Source organism: Hydractinia symbiolongicarpus, chromosome 5 (assembly GCF_029227915.1).
Source record: "Hydractinia symbiolongicarpus strain clone_291-10 chromosome 5, HSymV2.1, whole genome shotgun sequence".
Taxonomy (NCBI): domain Eukaryota; kingdom Metazoa; phylum Cnidaria; class Hydrozoa; order Anthoathecata; family Hydractiniidae; genus Hydractinia; species Hydractinia symbiolongicarpus.
Window position 1 is genome coordinate 13,241,625 of NC_079879.1, and position 20,918 is coordinate 13,262,542.

The 20,918-nt window shown below is 32.7% G+C and overlaps 1 protein-coding gene across 1 annotated transcript; it reads left to right on the plus strand.

Annotated features, from left to right (window-relative positions):
• Positions 1–13,931, plus strand: LOC130644882 (activin receptor type-2A-like). Its single transcript, XM_057450657.1, has 6 exons — positions 1–351; positions 10,013–10,327; positions 10,454–11,145; positions 11,360–11,498; positions 11,580–11,710; positions 11,862–13,931. Exons 1-6 carry the CDS (start codon positions 291–293, stop codon positions 12,090–12,092), a joined length of 1,569 nt encoding a protein of 522 aa, XP_057306640.1. The 5' UTR covers positions 1–290; the 3' UTR covers positions 12,093–13,931.
• The last annotated feature ends 6,987 nt before the right edge of the window (positions 13,932–20,918 follow it).

The following is a 20,918-nucleotide window of genomic DNA, read 5'->3' on the forward strand; positions in this document are numbered from 1 at the left end:
AGTGTTCTTTGCTTCGTGAACGGATTTTATTGTTTTCTACGTATAAGCCCACACTAAATTTTGTTACCTCAAATTTTCGGTTGATTGCATCGCGAATAAACTAATTTCGGAAAAATCCCGCGCGGATATGCGTGTCCGCCTGTGTAGTGGACACGAGACTGGGTACTAAAATAACAATTTCATTGATCACAGTCGCAAAATAATATCGATAATGGCGGAATTCAGAAATAAACTTTTGAAATGATATACTTTAATTCTTCATAGCTACACATTTCATCCTTTTCGACAGAATGGTTAACAATCAGAAATGGATTATAATCTTTGTTACCATGGCTTTATCTTTTCTTGACGGTAAATTGTTGAATGCTAATTATTATCCTTCTGTACCTAATGTTTTTGACTTATTAAATTATAGCTCATATATAGCTAGCTAGCTATAGCTATAACTTCCTAGCCAACTACAGTATCGCGGCTATAAAGATTTCATCTAAACAGTTATTGCTGTATGATTAATATATTAGATGGGACATGTGTATAATTATCTGTTTAGACACAAAAATGTTAACTACCACTTCCAGCAAGCTAACTATATTATGTTATACTTTCTTAAGATGTAGCTAGTTAATTATAGTATGAGTCTTCATCTTAGCTATAAGGTAGTTATATAATATGTAGCGAGCTAGCTACTGCAATAAAAAAATAACTCAGAATTGTTGCGAGTCTTTTTTATTGCATATTTAATATGCGGCATTATGTTATATTTGATTTTCAGGCCTATCAATAAGAGGAGACTGATCGCTCTTGCTCATGCAAAGACTCGTCCAATCCTGAGAAATAAGAAACTAGCTGAACCATTAATTTCATCCCCCAATTCCACAAAAAGTTTGTCTGGCTGAGCAATATCAATTCATCTCACATAGATCATTGTTATCTTTCTTATTATTTGCAGTAAAAACTCAAAATATATATAAATAAAGATAAGATAAAATAGATAAAAAGATTTTGTAATAAAACTTGCATTTTTAAACTTATTCTATTTATTCAGGTTGATCCCCCAGTCTACATTATTGTAACCTTGAATGATAAATTTATTGCTCGGGTTTATTTTCTTATTGATAGGCCTGGATTTTGCATCGACGACATTTACAGACAAAAATATAAACAACAGACTGTGTTGGTTAATAATATTGAGTTAAGATGAAACTATGATGCTTAAATGATCACTGCCAAAACAAACCCTTATTTTGTGACATTTGAGCAAGGTTTTTTACACCTCTTAAATTATATACAGACTTTACCTTAAAATTAAAAAAATAACTAATTTTGGTGGCTTACAATAGAAGGCATATATATCTAAAAGCCTATGTTAAAAATATTTTTTGGACACACACCACATAATATTTCATTAGAGCCTTACAAAAAAAGCTGTTTCTGTTTCCTTGTTTTTTATGCATGTTGTAAAGTTCAAGTTAAAGCAAGATTGTTGTCAGAATTTATTGCTTTTTTATTTTTTTTCCTCTACAAAAATGCTAGAGATGCAAGCCATTAAAAGTGACATGAATCCATGAAAAATGGATCACATTAAAGGTTCTGATTATGGACACAGCCCTATTAAGTTTCCTACACACAAATTGATTTTTTTTATTTTGACTACGTCCTTTTGACATTACAGTCAAAAATTGTTGTCTTGCAAATGTCACTCATTCTAATGTATTTTGAATCTTTTATTATTAAGACTAGTCGATAAGACCCGTGGAAAAATCCACTGAGGCAGGATAAAAATTGTGTAGAGATTAAAGCTCTGATCAAGAAAATGTGTATGATCATGTGCTTTTGATATGACCGGTTAATGAGATATAAGGACGGTTTTTTTTTTATAAATTGGTATACTTGTTGCCTTCATGGTATAGATCTTAAAACGCTGATGAAGAAAATGTATAGGATTATGTACTTTTGACAAAAGAATTCAGATATATCAAGGTTTAAAGGTTTTTTGATGACGTCATCAACCCGTCCATTCCGAAACGGATTGGGGGACCCAGGTTTGGAAAACTTACCTAAATTGGTCCCAGGTAGTCCCTAGTTACCCACGCAGGAGTTATTTCCACCCGTTTCCAAGTTATTTAGCCTTAAATTTAAAAGTGTAATGCAATGGCTTCACTAATCTTCATATACTTTCCTTTGACGTCAATATTGCTCTCATGTCAAAGTTTGCTAATTTACAGAACAAATTTATAGGCGATGTTTTATAGACTTTATCAAATAAATTTTATCCACTTTGCAAAAGTCACAGACAGAAGCTCCGTATTATTATATAGATCTATAAACTAACAAAAATAGTCAATTCGGCCTATGTAGTTTTATTTGAGCTTTTTGAGGAAGTTTTTCAAAAAGACTTTGACACATAAATTTAAAGACATGGTTTGTGCAAGGAAAAATGATCCAAATCCACAGGCAATTAAGAGGTTGTGTCTGGAAATACAACCTCTTAATTTAAAAGCTTTTATTTTTATGGTTGAATGGTAGAGAAATATTTTTTGAAACGCTTGGCTTTCTGTTTTTTCTTTAGTTCTTTGTTTACAATAGTTCTTTCATTGTTAGTTTTGGTAGGAACAGTTTCCTTAATTAAATTCCAGAAATTTTTTTGGGTTATTATTTTGTTGATAAAATATTTGGATATATTATTGGTATTTGGAGACTTTTTATTTGTGAACTTAAATTGGTGGGTTCCACACCACTTAAAACTTTTTTTTGGGGGTAATTTGAAGCGATTATATCTATCAGTTTTTTTGAATCTTCTGTAACATAAAGTAGGCTTTGTTATTAAAGAGATCCCGAGGTATAAAAGGATAACAACTTAAAAAGTTGTTAGCAAGTCTTTTTAAATTTTTTAAAAAGCCAATTTGGTTCTCAAGATATTCACATTTAAAGAATTTCAGATTTAATTATCCTGCATAAATTATGTTGTATTAAAAGTTATGTATATTATATTCAAAAATTGTCAAAAAATGTTAACACGGCCTGGCAATATTTCAATCAAGCAGTTTCCACAGTATTTAACAAACATGCTCCCTTTATTATGAAGCACGTAAAGTTGAAACCTGCACCTTTGGATAACACCTGAAATTAAAGCTGGGATGAATGAAAGTGATAAATTATTAAAATCCTGTGGAACAAAATCTGAATTTGATCTAAAAGCATAACAAAACAAAAGAAATCGTGAAATATCCTGCTTAGGACCTCCAAAGTAGCTATAGCAAGTACTTGCTTGAACAAAACGCTAATGATCCTGAAAACTTTTGGAAAACTTTAAAATCGATTTATCCATCAAGCTCATCAGAAAATGTAACTTGCAAAACGTTTGATATTGGGGGGGGGGGGGGGGGCGGGGGAAATGTAGATATAATAATAATAATAATAATAATAATAATAATAAATATTTAAAGTGGCTAGCCCAGAAAATCACAAAAACCTATAGTTAGTGGATTGTTTCCACTGGGGGCCACTAGAACAAAAAAGAAACAAAAAATGATAAACCTTAGACTGCCTCAGCTCAATCAAACATAGTAACATTTATAATCTGTGAAAATTGAAAAGAAAAGAATAAAAAACAAAAATTAAAAAGTTAAAAAGTGATCTCCATTAGAATTTGCCAAATACATTCGAGATGGAAGTCTTAAACGAAAGCAGACTTCCATCACAGGTCACTTGGTCTGGAAGATTATTCCACACTTTTGCAGCTCTAAATGGGAAGGCTTTTTTGCCAAATTCCGTGTTGACCAAGGGAAGTGTGAACCTGTTTTTTGAAGCTCCTCTTGTTTGATGATTATGACAGTTTTTTGTCAAAAGGAATTTTGAGCGCATGTAATCAGGAGCAATGTGATTCATGGCTTTGAAAACTAATATGGCATCGTTTTTGATGAGTAAATTATTCATTGAATATTCCCTCTCTTTCCCAAGAAAGGTACGGACACATTTTAATCGTTTTTCTAGTTTTCCCAATCTACCTTGGGTGGCACAAGCCCATGCCGAGGAGCAGTAGTGGAAATATGGCATGACAAGTGCATTAATTAAAAGGTTTTTTGTGTGAGGTGTTAAACAGGATGCAATGGTTCTAATTTTAGAATATTTAATTAGTATTTTTCTATTTATGTCATTAATGTGCTTTTCCCATTGCATTTTTTGATCAAATGTTACCCCAAGATATTTAACTTTTCCGCTCCTCTTCAAAGGAATACCCATATAGTTGATAGTTTTGTTCTCAACTTTTTTTAACTGGCTGTGGTTGCCGAAAAAGATTGTTTCAGTTTTGTCCGTATTAATAGTCATTTTGTTATTATTCAGCCAGAGGTCGACTTGCGAAAGTTCTAACTCGACCTGGGAGACAAGGGTATCCAAGTTTTTATGAGACGAAATAATTATTGTATCATCTGCATATAGATGGTGGTAGTTTGAATTGATGACAGATTTTAAATCATCAATATACAAAAGAAAGAGCAGGGGCCCCAACACAGATCCCTGCGGCACCCCAAAAGCGTCTTCATGAAGCAGATCTGATCCTGTGTCGTTTACAAGAGTCAGCTGCATTCGGCCCGTTAAGTAGGACTCGAACCAGTCAAAGGCAGCATCTCTGATGCCAAAACACCATAGTTTTTTTAACAAAATTTTATGATCAACAGTGTCAAAAGCTTTTTTAAGGTCAATGAGCACAGCACAAACAAAGTTATGTTGGTCGAGCTCAGTAAGAATAAAATCAGAGACATCGACTACTGCAGTTTCTGTGGAAAAGAGTTTTCGAAATCCGGACTGTCTGTCATTCAGGAAGTTGTGCTCAGAAATAAAATGAGACATTTGCTCATGCACTAACTTTTCAAAAATTTTCATAGGAATTGGCAAAATAGAGATAGGCCGATAATTAGTAGGATCTGTTTTATTGCCACTTTTAAAAATAGGCGAGACCCTTTTAGTCTTCCAACATTTAGGTACATAACCAGTAAATAAAGATTTGTTGAAAAGACTTGATAAATAAATACTTAAAACTGACGAACCTGCTTTTAGCAGTCGTGAACCAATTCCGTCCAAGCCTGTAGCTTTATTAAGTTTTAGTGAACTAATTATTTTTTCGACACTTTTGGTCTCAATACGAGCCCACCGAAAATCGTGTCCGCTAACAGGTGGATTAACATTAGTAGTGTCAGAAGAAAATTTAGAGGCTAGTTTGGCACCAACACTGACAAAAAATGAATTGAATGTGTTGGAAATTTCTTTTGGGTGAGAAGTTTCTGTACCATCGTTTTGGACTACTCGTTTTATCGAGGTAGTATTGCCTGACTTATCAGGAACCAGTTTTTTTAGGGTTTTCCAAAGTTGTTTTGGCCGTTTTTGAAAGTCCTGCAAAACGTCATTATAGTACTCGTTTTTGAGTCGATTTTTGAGACCTATTACCTGGTTCCTTTTTTGTTTGAAAGCTTCCCAGTCTATGATGGATTTTGTTTTTGATGCTTTCCGTTTCAAGAAGTCTCTTTCTTTGATGGCTATTATTAATTCATCAGTGACCCATGCCTCAACACGGCCAGAAAATCGATGTGTTTTGAAAGGGGCATGTTTGTCAGCCACTGTTTTAACATTTTTATTCAGTTTCTCACATGCTTCATCAAGGTCATCATAATTATTAAAATATGACCAGTCTAAATTCCTGAGGTCCTTCAGAAAAGCCTCTTTACTGAAGTTCTTGTAGCTACGAACCTTGCATGTTTTAGGTTCAAATTTTGGCCTTTTGAATTTTCTGATCACATAAACTAAATTGTGATCACTGATGCCTAAATCCATGACACCAGTTTTAGAAATACAAGAACTGTTAGGAAGTATCAAGTCTATAAGAGTGCTACTATTTTCAGTAACACGAGTTGGCTCCGTAATATGTTGTTTTAGGAAAAGAGTGGAGCATAATTCCTTTATTTTGGAGGAAAGAGCATATTTTGAAAGCATGTTACAGTTAAAATCTCCCAAGATAAAAACTTCTTTTTCTTTTGGGAGCTTGTTAAAACACTGTTTAAAATGAGTACACAGGTTTTCGGTACTCTGCAAATCACTACCTCCAGGTGGCCTGTAAACCCCACACACGTAAATAGGTTTAGTTTTTTTCAGGCACACTTTCACCCATAGTGATTCAACATTTTCGAAGTAAAGGTGTTTCAAAAGGTGGCTATCCAAGTTTTCATTAACAAAAATTAGAACACCCCCACCTCGTCTATTCCGATCATTCCTATAACAAACATAGCCATCAATTTTAACGTCATTGTCAGTGATGGTGTCATCAATTTTGGTTTCACAGATGGAGAATACATCAAGTTTTGTTTGATGTAGCAGAAGTTTAACATAGTCTAGTTTGGATGACAGACCATTAATGTTGAGATGGGCCATTTTTAAGCCCTTCCCATTTCTGATTGCCTCAAAATCAAAGTTTTCATCAATAGTAATATTGATGTTGTCCGGAATTTCGTCACCAAATGACTCCTCATTAGCAAAGGGCAAATTACGAGAAAGACAGGGACTGCAAACGAAAAACAGTTTATCTTCAGGAGTCTTCATAAATTGTTGATATTTTTTATCAGAAATACGCTCACATTTTTTATGAGCCCATAATCCACACTTGTCACAAGAAAGTGCTTTGTGTGTTTTTGCCACAGGTTTTAAGCATGAAGAACAGGGATACTTAACAGGACCTGGGTTGAGGCAGATGTCCCCTGACAAGAGGATTAAAAGATAGAAATACTTGTGCCTGCTTGGCTTAAGTTTTGTTAAAGCCATTAATTTTAATTGGAGAGTGAGCTGGCTTTCAGAAACTCTATTGCAGGCATCAAGTGAAGAGATAGAAAAGAAACTCCTATCTAGTCGACTCATTTCGTTGTTGTTGGGTGAGCTACTTTTAAACGAAGGTTTTGTATTGCTCAAAAATACAACGAACACAAAAATCAGTTTTAGCGTAAATGTGGGGTTTCCTACCTGAGTAAAGTTATTTTTAAGTCGTAGAGAGATCATTCTACAGTTATGTGCTCTTCCAAAACTATGTTTGAAGGATCTAAGGCAAGCCCATTTCCTTACGATGTTACACAGAAGGAGCAGCAGGAACCCACAACACAGCAAAGCTACCATATTAGATGATAGATGGATAAAAAACTGACTGGGATAAAAACAATTTATTAACAAAAAAATAATTTAAAAACTTACAAAACAACAAATTAAAGAAATGAAAAGATATAAATGAAGTAAAAAAGGCAGTACAATATATAATAAATCAAAAAGGACTTAGCTGTCAAAGCAGGAGCTCTTCAAGCTTTAGTCTTCTTTTTTCTTTCTTCGACTTAGCGCGCCAAGACCGGAGCGTTTTAGATACGTCCGACCTCAACGAGAGCTAAGCACGGAATGAAAATCAGCAAAAACAAAAGAGGACCAAGGATAGACCCCATAGCAACAAGATGGAGCAGCTTTAAATCATTCTTTTCAAAAATAGTTCAATCAATAAACTCGAACTTGCGGCTTTCATGTGATCAATCTTGAGAAATCGGATAAATTGTTCAAAACTTACAAAACCTATCTAAAAAATGTTTCTCTCGATGAAGTGTGTGATCACCTTAGCAAATTAAAAAGAAAGAAAGCCACAGTTAGCGATGAGCTTCCATTCGTTTTACTGAAAGATTTGAAGCAGTCAATAAAACATCCTTTATGCCACATTATAAATCTATCGATATCAACTGGGATTATACCAACTGTCTGGAAGAATGCCGAAATTATACAGGTTTACAAATCTGGTACTCGATCTAATTTTGACAATTATCGACCAATATTAATCGTACCAATTCTTTCCAAAAATCTTGAGAAAATTGTTCATAATCAGCTTTACAGCTATTTGGAAAAAAACAAACTTTTGTATTCACATCAATTTGGTTTTCGTAAGGTTATGTCAACTGAACAAGCAGTTACCATTTATTAGATGACATACGTTCACATGTAGATAAAGGAGATATGGTTGGTGCATGTTTTATAGATCTTACAGAAGCATTTGACACAATTAGTCATTCTAAATTGCCATAGAAACTTCCAAAATGTGGACTACATGATCGTGAACTAGATTGGTTTACAGATTATCTTTCTTGTTGTACAACAAATGTCAAATTTGATCAATATGAATCCAAAAGCTTTGGTATATGTTCTGGAGTACTGCAAGGGTCTATCCTTGGTCCTCTTTTGTTTTTGCTGATTTTCAGTGATTAAATATTCAAAGCTCATTAAATATGCTGATGACACCATTTTGTACTGCGATTTGGAAAACATTGAAGACATAACTATGAAAATGAACGCAGATCTCTATTATTGGCTCTATTATTTAAAACATCCAAGAAAATAAAGAAATCAGCTAGTCAACTTTAACATCTCAGTTGACCATCAGAACGTCTTGATATAGCAAGCAAATATAAGTATCTTGGTGTCCTTATTGAAATTTCGCTCTTGATGAATACTTTCTTTCGAAAATGTTATAAGAAAGCCTCATCTTATTTAAACCATCTGTTGAAAATCAGACCTGACTTCTTATTTTTGAGTCCTTGATTCTCGTGTATCTATCATACTTGGTTTTATCATTTTATATTTATATTTTAATATCTTTTTATGAATTTTAACTGGACACATTTATAACAGCTTTTAGTTGACTTGTATATTCAGTATAAATATTCTCTTGAAAATAAATAAGTATAAATATTAAACATGACCAACCACCAAACCATTATTTCCTATTACTGTAATTTCCTATAATATGGGTAACCACACTTTAGGATGCGATTATTAAAGAGAAGTGCAAGGACCAGGTCTGTAAAAAAGTTAATTATACACTTTAATTGCTGTGATGATTTTGATTCTTGCCTCCTGATGACAGTTGCAGCCTAGATAACTTGCTTGTCTGTGACATAATATTTAATGACACTGACTGGTAATATTTTTAATTTGTTCAAACCTTATTGATTTACCTTTTCCAGTTCAGACAATTCTTTATTTCAGTTTGTGGTGCATTGGTCTTGTTTGTGTCAAAAAAAGTCATCTTTGCATACTCCTGTGAGGAGCCCAGAGATGGGTATTGTTGGCAATTGTAACCTTAATAAAGCAGTACCCAACAAAGTGTAATCTTCTTCTCTTTTATGATAGGTATGGCAGGTATATAAAAATTCAATGATTTTTAAAGTTATGCAACAAATTCCACGCATGTGAAATCTCCCCCTCTAACCTAGGTTAAATTGCCAACATAGTCATTTTCTACATACATATAAAGAATTAGCGAGTTTCATAGAAACAGCAAAAAGTGTTATTAAAAAGCAGACAGAATAGCGTCAATTTATTATTTCAATTTTTGGGCATGGGCATTTATTATTGTTTTTCCTGCGTTTCATAATGTTTTAACTCAGTTTTATAAAGCTACCTATTCGGTAACAACGTGAGAGCAAGTGAATTAAGGATTATTTATTAATTACAATTAGTGCAATTTATAATCAATGTCACTATTGAAGGTAAGGGTCTTAACCTCCAATGGGAGCAACTTGCTTTAGCTTTAGCAACCTTCAAGCCTAAAACTTTTTTCACACTTAGTAACCTTTCCAGTCTAACTGTAAAACGTGTATCAGTGGTTAAACAGCAATTTAGTGTGCTTCAGAGAGAATTTTAGTGTGTGTGTGTGTGACTGACAAATATGATCCAGGGTCACATTTCAACATTTTAAGTTATTTCATGATTTTTTATTCAATTAACCGTACACCTTCTAGAAAATTATTTAGGATTTGCAAGTGAGAATATTTAGAAAATAGAATATTAAAAATACGGAAAATAAACCTCAAGTAAATTGTTTACATATTTTATTTATTTCATAGCTTGAATAAAATATTTTGTGTCCTTTGTTTTTTAATTTTTCTCTTAGAATGTTTGAAAAAAGGATTTCTTACTAGTTAACTTTCTCTATCTCTTTTAGGTTTACTGTTCCAGACGTTAAAATCGGAATGTTACCGATGTGACCCAACGAGTGATTGCACAGAGCTTTCGAATACAAGAATAGAGGTTTGCAAAGGTGGCATAAATAGTTGTTATGCGCTTGCAAAGAACACAACTAAAGGCTTTGTTTTAAAAAGTAGTGGTTGTTTTCCATCTTGTGGTGTAGTTGGATGTTACGAACCACAATCGGCTGGCATTTATTTGTGTTGTTGTGAAAATAATTTGTGTAATGGAGACTTAAACGCTCTGCTAAAAATTAAAAAACCAACAGCGACAACAGCAGTACCTGTAATCAGTAAGATACTTAAAAACTTAATAATTAAATAATTTTAATATATATATATATATATATATATTTATATATATATATATATATATATATATATATATATTAAAATTAAAATTATGACCATTATTTTAGCCGGACCTGGAAATTCTAAGAGCCATGGAGCAACTGGCACCATAATTTATATTGTTACTCCAATATTTGGATTTGTGATAGTAGTTGCTGTGTTGTTTAAGTTGTGGAGCAAACATAAGAGAATGCAAGCTAGAAGAGCACATTTGTTTTCTCGAAGTCCTCCATCAACGCCGCCTATCCAATCCAAAACAATACAAATGCATGACGTTGTATCTCGAGGACAATTTGGTTATGTCTGGCGAGCCTGTTATGAGCACAAGATGGTGGCTGTGAAGGTTATTCCACCACACGAGCGAATGTCGTGGGAAACTGAAAGAAAAATGTATGAGGGGTATCAATTACGCCATGAAAGCATCCTAAACTTTTATTCGGCTGAAAAACGAAGTGAAGATGGAATGTTACAGTATTGGATCATTACTGAATACCATGAAGAAGGGTCTCTTGCTGACTATCTCCACAAAACTGTTGTAAATTTCCAGGGTTTACTGACACTTGTTCTTGGAATGGTTTCTGGATTGGCATATTTACACGGCGAAGATACGTCGTCGTCTGTCACGAAACCAATCATAGCGCACAGAGATTTTAAAAGTCGTAATCTTCTAGTAAAATCAAATAGAACATGTTGTATCGGCGATTTCGGATCTGCTTGCTCTTTTGGCGATAGTTATGAACCAGAGGAAGCGAAAGCACAGGTGTGTTTCCATAATTGCTATTTTCAGTTAACCACTAAGATGGATTGAAATTCTTGGTGTTTCTTTTCTAAATTATGACATTTTTATTTTATGGAGAATACATCAGCAGAAGTGAAATCTGTTATATGCCCTATATAAATTTAGAGTGAAAGTATGTCGAGGCTGAAGAGAATCTGCTATTTGTAAGGCTAATAATGACAACTCCTTGATTTAGGTTGGAACAAAGCGTTACATGGCTCCAGAAGTTTTAGAGGGTGCGGTTGCATTTCAAGCGGAAGCGTTTCTATGTATCGATGTGTACGCATTAGCATTAGTTATGTGGGAAGTGCTCTCAAGATGTGACGCGTCTTCGGGTAATCTTCTTTGCATCCTCTTCTGTGTTTTCAGAAACATTAAAGTACCAAAATAAACATATTGTTTCTATATTGTTGTAGCGCCAGTGGAGGAGTACCGCTCTCCGTTTGAAGATGAAGTTGGATTACGACCGACTATGGAGGACATGAGAGCTTGTGTTTTAGACAGAAAAGCCAGACCAATGATAAAACCTGAGTGGATTCAAGTTGAGGTAACATTATTGTTGCCAGAACCCAATCTTTGAAATCTGAAGTGCTTTAAGAATGCGTTAAATCGTTATTTTCGACATATTGTCCGTGCTTCAACTGGGAACTAGGAATGAAATAAATGCTTCCTGTAAAAGGGTAATGATTTTTTTTTAGAAAATTGCGCATCTTTGTGACACCATCGAAGATTGTTGGGACGATGACGCTGACGCGCGACTAACAGCACATTGTGTGTTGGAACGCATCACGCAGCTGTCGAGAAGAGAGAGTGATGCTAAATCACTACCGGATTGGATGGAAGACGAAGATTATGGGGTGAATACGCAGTTAGTAGATTTGTCTGCATCAGAGGAAAAAATCGATTTTTCTAGCGGAAGTTCGTTTTAGGAACTTAATTAGTGTATATACGGAGATATATAGTTTTTAGATATCTATAACTAATAATTAGATAATTAGACGGAAGTTTGATTTGCATGTAAAACTAGTTGTCGAACAACACGCCGTTTTCTTTTTCGGAAGTAATAATTATTAGAACGTCAGTGGCTAAGTTTTAAACGGTTTTTGATTACTTGGAAGTTTGTTTTTGTCTGATTGCATGACTTCTAAAGAAAAAAGACATTAATGTTCGGTGCGGGTGAGTTTATGAACTCCTTGAATGCGAAAATTATCCATCTAGTTTTATATAGAACATATAGATCAGCTGAATTGAAATCTGAATGGAGCCCCGCACGCTTGAAGCATAACGTTTTAAGGTGAGTTTTTATGGAGAGGACTCTTGTATTATATGAGAAAAACGGAGTTCTGCATGTTCGTGCAACAGTCTCGGATATCTGTACATGTCTTATTTCGCTTAGCGGTTGTACAGTGGTTGCACAACAGTTTTAATTCTTCGTGAAAACCAAGCTTTCAATGACTTACCATTAATCAGTAATTTTGCTCGCATCAGCATGCAAGCTTGTGTTTGTTATATTGTTCTGCTTTCTTGTAGTTTTTTCAACCATTCATGGGATGTTACAAAAAAAATATTTTTTTTTGATGTGAGCGAGAACATTATAAACTAAAGTTGAGTATTCACTTACTGCGATGCATCGATTAAGTATCCTCCTCAAAAAAGTGTCTAAAAGAAAAAGCGTTTATGATACAAAATAAATTTAAGCAAGTTCTTTCTTGGATAAGCATTAAGGATGAAAGCCAAAATTAAAGTTTCAAGCGCTTTGTTTGATTTTTAATTAACAAAAAAATTTGTTTAATGTTTTAACCCCACCTCCCCCAAAAAATCTTTAAGGAAGCAGTAAATATTTTAAAGCCCTCGGTCTAAAATTAAAATTATTCAGTCTAAAATTAGAGGCTTAATCGATGCATTGGACTCAACCATATTGAACTCGAAAAGTATATACACATTTAAATATACTAAAATTAAGCATATTGTTAGGTTATTGCATTGTGGACCAAAAAAAAGAAGTTGTTAACCGATTTAATTAGTGCAAATTCGAGTTTAAAACCTGTTGTGAATCTATATATCTATATATAGTCCGTAAGGCGGGATTTTATCACACTTAGCTTGACTTGTTGTTAGTGGAAATGTATTTTCGGTTCAAGATGGCCAGCGGATACTTAAATACGGAGCGAGAATATTACCTTAAGTGCATTAGCTTTCGAAAAAGGCAAGGAGACCTGAGAATGAGGTTGGTCCATTCTACCATTCGCGAAAATAAATGCTCGCGAGAAATTTCACATTTATCCATTCGCGAAAATTAATGCTCGCGAAATGTAACTTTTTTTGACTCGCGAAATTAAATGCGCGCGAAAATTAATGCACTAAAGGTATTACATAAAAGAAAAACGTATAATTTATTATATACACTTAAGTGCTGGTCAGTACTTTGAATTTTGAATTTTGAAATTTGATTAAATAGCTATACTGTTTAAATTTCGAGTCAGACGTACTGAAGAAAACGTAAGCAAAAAATGTCTAAAATAATAAACTGTCAACTAAAAACTAATTAATTGATCTATTTTTCTTATTCGATACACCGCGGGTCACCTTGTAGATATTTTTTTTTTTCTCAGGATCAATTATCTCTGTCATAGTCGATTCTAGTCATTAACTATTTGTCTTTTCCAATTCCTTTTTTTATATTACTAAATGTATTATATGTTAGATATTATATGTTATATGCTTTATATTCATATTGTGCATGATATAATAAGATAACGTTTTTTAAACTTGTCTTATATGTTAAAGTTCTTGATGTCAAAAATTGTGGCGCGTGACCTAGATGTAATGGAGTTCGTTTCGTAATCACAAGACCCGTTGGTCGGAACACAGCGCGGGCATGTTTAGCAAGTGTCTTCGTCACAGTTGCGGGTCACACCATGCCATGTGAGGGAAATTGGGTAGGCAATGCCGGTGTATACCTAATCTTTACGTTCAGAACACATGACTCACTTTAATAACATTGTTTTGAACGCTGAAGTGGATATCTTGCATAAATACTTGCAATAATAATAAAAACGCAAACTTTGCTCTGAAATATTTGCTGCCTAATTATAATATTTTTGAGTCTGTATTATTACACCATTCGTTTCGTTTACTTTCGTGCGTTGCAGTGTTCTCACACACGCTCTTTGCTTTCAAAGGGGTTATTGCTTTCCAGTAATTTCTTTCTTTCTTTCTTTCTTTCTTTCTTTCTTTTATTTTAACTTATTTTCGTGCCGCGTTTCATTCTCATATCAAAGAACGTTGTAAGCCCTGGGAACGAGGTTGCTTGAATTGTTATTATAATAAGCCCAGGGTTGTGTTTTAGCTTCCACCCGTCCTTTCTATGTTTACTTCCGCATGTTTGCGATTATTAAAGCTGCCAATAGTCTAGCCATAGAATGAAGTTCTCTAATAATCTAAATTAAAAATGCTTTCCGAGTCTAAATCTTCTAAACAACAAAAACTCTTAGGGATCACGGCGCAGAATTTAATTTTTTTGAGGGAAGGGGTAAGATAGGTTACAAAAGAGTAAAATGAAATTTCGCCCGCTATGGTTTGCTCTGATAACCCTAAATAGCTTCTTTTTTACTTTAAAATGTAACTTCCGGCGCCGCGGCCCGCCTTTGTGGGCATTTCTGTAAGTCTCTACAAAAGTCGGAAAGAGCCAATCTTGTTCTCAGGCTTTTGCTTCCACTTCCATTCTCATCCTCATAACAGCTTTCCCAGCTAGAATCTGATTCACTGTCAGGTGTTGTAGACTTTTTACTGGCCGAAACTTCAAAACTAAGAAAGCCCACAACTTTTTTCACGGAAACTCAGTTTTAAAAAGGGAAGTAAAAAACAAGTGTTTACTTATCTTCAGTATATACCTGTTACAAACTTACTTTTAGTATCCGTTAAAAATGCTGAACCTGGGCCACGCAGAGTCAGCGAAATTATTATCCGGAGGTTGACGTCACAAATCCTTCTGCAAAGGCATTTATTTACAATCGGGACACAAGATGGCCACTGGCACGAAGCTTCTTCTCCAGCTAATATTTTACAATTTTAACGACGAATATCTTGCGAACAAATCAAAACAAGAAGCCCTGGGGGCTCTAAGAATTTCCGCGCGCTACCAAAATATTTGATGAAAACCTGCTAATTCGTTGTGTTATTGTGCCAAACATTCGAAGGGGTTTGGTGCATGAACCTCTGAAGATAAAGCCCATCAGTGACATTATATCTAACAATAAACGCAAACAAAACGAAACGTGTCATAATAAACTCACATTTTAAAAGAAATTGCTAACAAAAAATACAGCCTATCATTCATGGTTGAAAGTCTTGTGATGGAGACGTTTATGGTCTTAAACGGCATTAGTTGACAAAAAATCAAAATTTTGATGTGACCATCATTTTCAGCATACTTTTTTTATTAACTGTGTCAATTTTTGTCGAAAATAAAGCAGTTTTAATTTTTGGATAAATTTTGGCCTGAAATGACATTTAGGTGACAAAAAATCAAACTTTTGTACCATCATCATTTTTAGCATACTTTATTTGTTAACCGTGCCAGATTTAGCCGAAAAAAAAGTGGTTTTAATTTTTGGACCAATTTTGGCCTAAAATGGCATTTAGGTGACAAAAATCAAAATTTTGATGTCACCATTATGTTCAGCATACCTTTTTTGTTAATTTTGCCAATTTTTGTTGAAAATGAAGTAGTTTTAATTTTTGGACTAATTTTGGCCTAAAATGACATTTAAGGTGACAAAAAACCAAAATTTTGATATCACCATCATGTTCACCATACTTTTTTTGTTAATTGTAAATTTGTCAAAAATAAAGTAGTTTTAATTTTTGGACCAATTTTGGCCTGAAATGACATTTAGGTAAGAAGAAATCAAAATTTTGATGTCACCATCATGTTCAGCATACTTTATTTGTTAACTGTTCCAAATTTTGTTGAAAATAAAGCAGTTCTAATTTTTGGACCAATTTTGGCCTAAAATGACATTTAGGTGACAAAAATCAAAATTATTATGTCACCATTATGTTCAGCATACTTTTTTTGTTAACTGTGCCAAATTTTGTTAAAAATAAAGTAGTTCTAATTTTTGGACCAATTTTGGCCTAAAATGACATTTAGGTGACAAAAATCAAAATTATTATGTCACCATTATGTTCAGCATACTTTTTTGTTAACTGTGCCAAATACCAATTTTGGCCTGAAGCGTCAATACTAGACTTCCCAGTAGTTAAGGAGCTTGGGTACGAAGTTTACATCTGTGACGGATCAACGTGAAATCCCAGGGTCGATTTTTTCTCAAAAAATGCTCCGAAAGAAAAAAACGACGGTTTTAAAGAATTTCCTACGCCTTCGGGCGCGGAAATTCAATAAGTATAAAGGAAATTTTTTTTCGTAATAAGTACAATATTTTGAGTTGATTTTTGATTACTTTTTTTTAAAGTGGGAGGTAAGCTCTAAACACTAGGTCGTACTAATGAATGCCTGCATTTACAGAAGAAATTGTAAAGCGTGGGTGCTTCGATCTTGAGAATTCTTGTTTTGCGTGGATTCCGAACTTAAACTTGTTAAAGATTATTTTATGGACATTCTTTACTTGTGGATCGACAAAAGGTGTACACCAGCACTATTTCGACCGGAAAAGGGCACCAAATACATGACGAGTTCATTTCGGAGGGTGCAAGACAGCTTTCTGAATGCTTGTGGAACACCACATGTAATATCGAGAACTGTCATATATTGTCTTAGGAGGCCCTAAAGTATCATCTAGCTATTGCAAGGAATTAACCGTCAACGGAGGGGCAAGAAAGCTGTCTAAAAATGCGAAAATAGTTGCTATAGGCGTTGCTATGCACATATATTTGCGGTTGGTTGGAAAAAGTGGCAGAATGCGCAATAAAAGCCTAAATTTGTCATAAGCACTAAATGTCACGGTATTCTAAGATGAATTTGCTGTCAGAAAACAGCTAAATGACAATTCTTAAAATTTAGAAAATTTTTCTAGGGGAACCACCTTAACTAGCTAGCAAGTACTTTCTGAATAGAACTTTTGTTTGCTGAACTTAGATAGTTTATTGTTAAGATTTCAAATCCAGTTTATGGAAGAAAAAAAAAATTTTGTGGCGTTCTGAATCCTATGGAAAAAAAAGGGAGTGAAGAGGAGGACAGAATAGTTTTTGGATATATGTAGACAGCTTCAGATTATAATACATATATATATATATATATATATATATATATATATATATATATATATATATATATATATATATATATATATATATATATATATATATATATATATATATATATATATATATATATATATATATATATATATATATATATATATATATATATATATATATATATATATATATATATATATATATATATATATATATATATATATATATATATATATATATATATATATATATATATATATATATATATATATATATATATATATATATATATATATATATATATATATATATATATATATATATATATATATATTAACACACAGGAATGCTGGAAATGATGAACGACTGCATTTGTAATTGAGTGATAAAATTACATTTATTTAAATTTTCGTCTGTCTACAACAGACTTCATCAGAAAATGACAATCATATATATATATATATATATATATATATATATATATATATATATATATATATATATATATATATATATATATATATATATATATATATATATATATATATATATATATATATATATATATATATATATATATATATATATATATATATATATATATATATAATATTGGTAAGGTTAAAAAGTAAATACGACTTGTATACAACTTAAAGTTTCACGCATCATGCGATCATCAGGTATACATATAAAGTATAAAAAACTTTTACAAACGTTTTATATAAACTGCTAGTAATCACTTTAAATATACCATATCAAGATAATTATCTTAACCATTGTAATTCAATAAAAACTTTCTTTCGTGCAAACACTTAGACAGCAATTCAGATCTTTTATTTAAAAGGTGTGGGTGCTTTGACGTCAATATTTCAAACTTTTCGACCAAGCATAGGGCGCACCGCTTTGGTCGAAAAGTTTGAAATATTGACGTCAAAGCACCCACACCTTTTAAATAAAAGATCTGAATTGCTGTCTAAGTGTTTGCACGAAAGAAAGTTTTTATTGAATTACAATGGTTAAGATAATTATCTTGATATGGTATATTTAAAGTGATTACTAGCAGTTTATATAAAACGTTTGTAAAAGTTTTTTATACTTTATATGTATACCTGATGATCGCATGATGCGTGAAACTTTAAGTTGTATACAAGTCGTATTTACTTTTTAACCTTACCAATATTATTAAGGCTCTGTATGATTTTACATCGAGCACTCTAATTTGTTATTACAAGTTAAATATATGGTATATATATATATATATATATATATATATATATATATATATATATATATATATATATATATATATATATATATATATATATATATATATATATATATATATATATATATATATTAATCATAAATTAATTAGAAATGAAGTTTATAATATAGACCAAAAGCTTTTATGATTGGTATAATTATTTAGTAATCTTGTAATCTTGACATTTGTGATGTGCTAAAATCTTTAGAAAAAATTTTGTATGTTATGTAAAATGGCAGAACTATTAAGAGATAAATCCTATTCCGATGAACAATTTCCGCCAGTTCCAAGGAGAGTGCTAAGTTGAAATAAATGTTAAACAAGCAATCTAGGCGTTTTCCAGTAATGTGGTATACATCATCAATCTTATCCTGGAAAAATATCTGAGCAAGATTGCACAGCTCTTGAACCTTTCTATCATTCTTGAGAGATTTATACTTTGAGACATGTTTTATTATATATTTATAATCGAGCTGTGGCAGTTTTACTGTTTTTTAAAGTTCAAGAACTAAATCCAAAGGTTGAACATCTGTGTCTTTTTTGTACAGTTTTAGCTTGTTGTCTGATAAAATTTGAAGAAACAAACAAGGCGGTACCAGCTTAAAATTTTTCATTTCTGTCAGAACTGAATAATTTGAGCACCAAAACATTCTACATCTCTTTAGCAATTCATTCATGGTGTAGGTATAAGCAAAGCAGAGCAACTGAAAGCAATTATCTTTGTTGATCTTCTCAATCATTGATGTTTCGCAAATGTGTTTCAACGTTGACACGCCTAAAAAGTCAGAACACACGGCTAACGATTGTATATCAATATTTTCCGGATCAACAGTTCAGGTGTATGCAAACGTAATGATAACTTCAAAGACATTTTCGTCTGATGCTATATCAGGCATTACAATAGTTTCCATATCTTTTCCGTTATGCTGAAGAAATCCGCGAAAATAATCTGAAATCATAGCCAGAATAAATCGATGTGTTTTAAACACTTTGTTCTTCATGCGCACAGACACGTCACAATATAATTGCTGCTTCCAAAATTTATTGTTTTTCTAATGATATACATAAAAGTTCGCCACTGTTCATTTGATTATCTGACCCTTGTGCTGGGTATTTTTGCATTTTAATCAGGAGAGGTGGGGATATTTTCCCCACAGTCCTCTCTTAATTTGTGCTAAGTCTGATAAATTTTGTAAATCATGCCGTTGATCTGAAACGGAACAGTCAAATAATATTTTATAATTACCATGTTGCATCTGAGACCCAGAATTCACTATGTATTTTCAAGAACGTCTTATAATATATTTTACTTGAAAAACTTTCAAGTTTCATACATAGAGAAACATTGTCCGTTAGATGTTAAGAAGAAACAGGAAGAGGAAGTAAGTTGTTTAAAAGAAATAAAATTGCAACTCGTTGTCAATGACAAGTTGGTATTAAGTACCCACTTTTATTGCGTAAAAAAATCAATTTGACGTGCGTGTAATAAGGAATTGCATTTTTAACTTTAAACAGTATATTAAAGATTTTTTATCATATTTACAACAATAACATGATGATGGACAAAAACATTTTGTACAAACATATACTCATCACTTTTTCCATCTGGAACGGAAGTACTTTGCATATTTTATTGATTCGTATAAATTGCCAAACGAAACGAAATTGGAATATTAAGCACCTTTCTCAAAAAAAAGCAAAATTTTATAAATGTTTAAGTACAAAAATTATCTCTATAATAATACGGACAGTGTGTCTGTGTCTGTTTCGAACAGGCAAAATGGATATCTTAATGTTCCTTTGATTTTGCCAAAAAGGTTATGTCTAATTTGTTAATTTTATTGACGTAACGGCGCGACGTCAATGCATTTAGACTGACGTCAATGCGTTTAATAAGATTAATGAAGCCATTGCATTACAGTCATAACTTTGAGGCAAAATAACTTGAAGGGCACTTTGTTGGCGTCAACAAAATTGTTAAACCCTTATATCTCCGTCATCGTTCGTTAAAAGCACATGATCATATACATTTTATTCATCAGCGTTTCCAGCTTTTCACCATAGAAGCAACTAAATTGTTTTTCGCATATGGACTGGTCTCATTGCTGATGTCATCAAAATTTAAATAACGGTTCTTTGCCAGCGTTATCCGGCCTAAGTGTATTTTTTCGCGGTCCTTATCGACTAGTTTATTAATAACTAGTCGATAAGGCCCGTGAAAAATTCCCTATAGGCGGAAAAATAGATTTTGTTCCACTCTCAAACATTA

Coding starts and splice junctions, on each gene's coding strand:
- LOC130644882 (XM_057450657.1), top strand. CDS start 291: ATGGTTAACAATCAGAAATGGATTATAATCTTTGTTACCATGGCTTTA. Junction 11,146..11,359: donor CAGAGGAAGCGAAAGCACAG/GTGTGTTTCCAT, acceptor TCCTTGATTTAG/GTTGGAACAAAGCGTTACAT. Junction 11,711..11,861: donor CTGAGTGGATTCAAGTTGAG/GTAACATTATTG, acceptor ATTTTTTTTTAG/AAAATTGCGCATCTTTGTGA.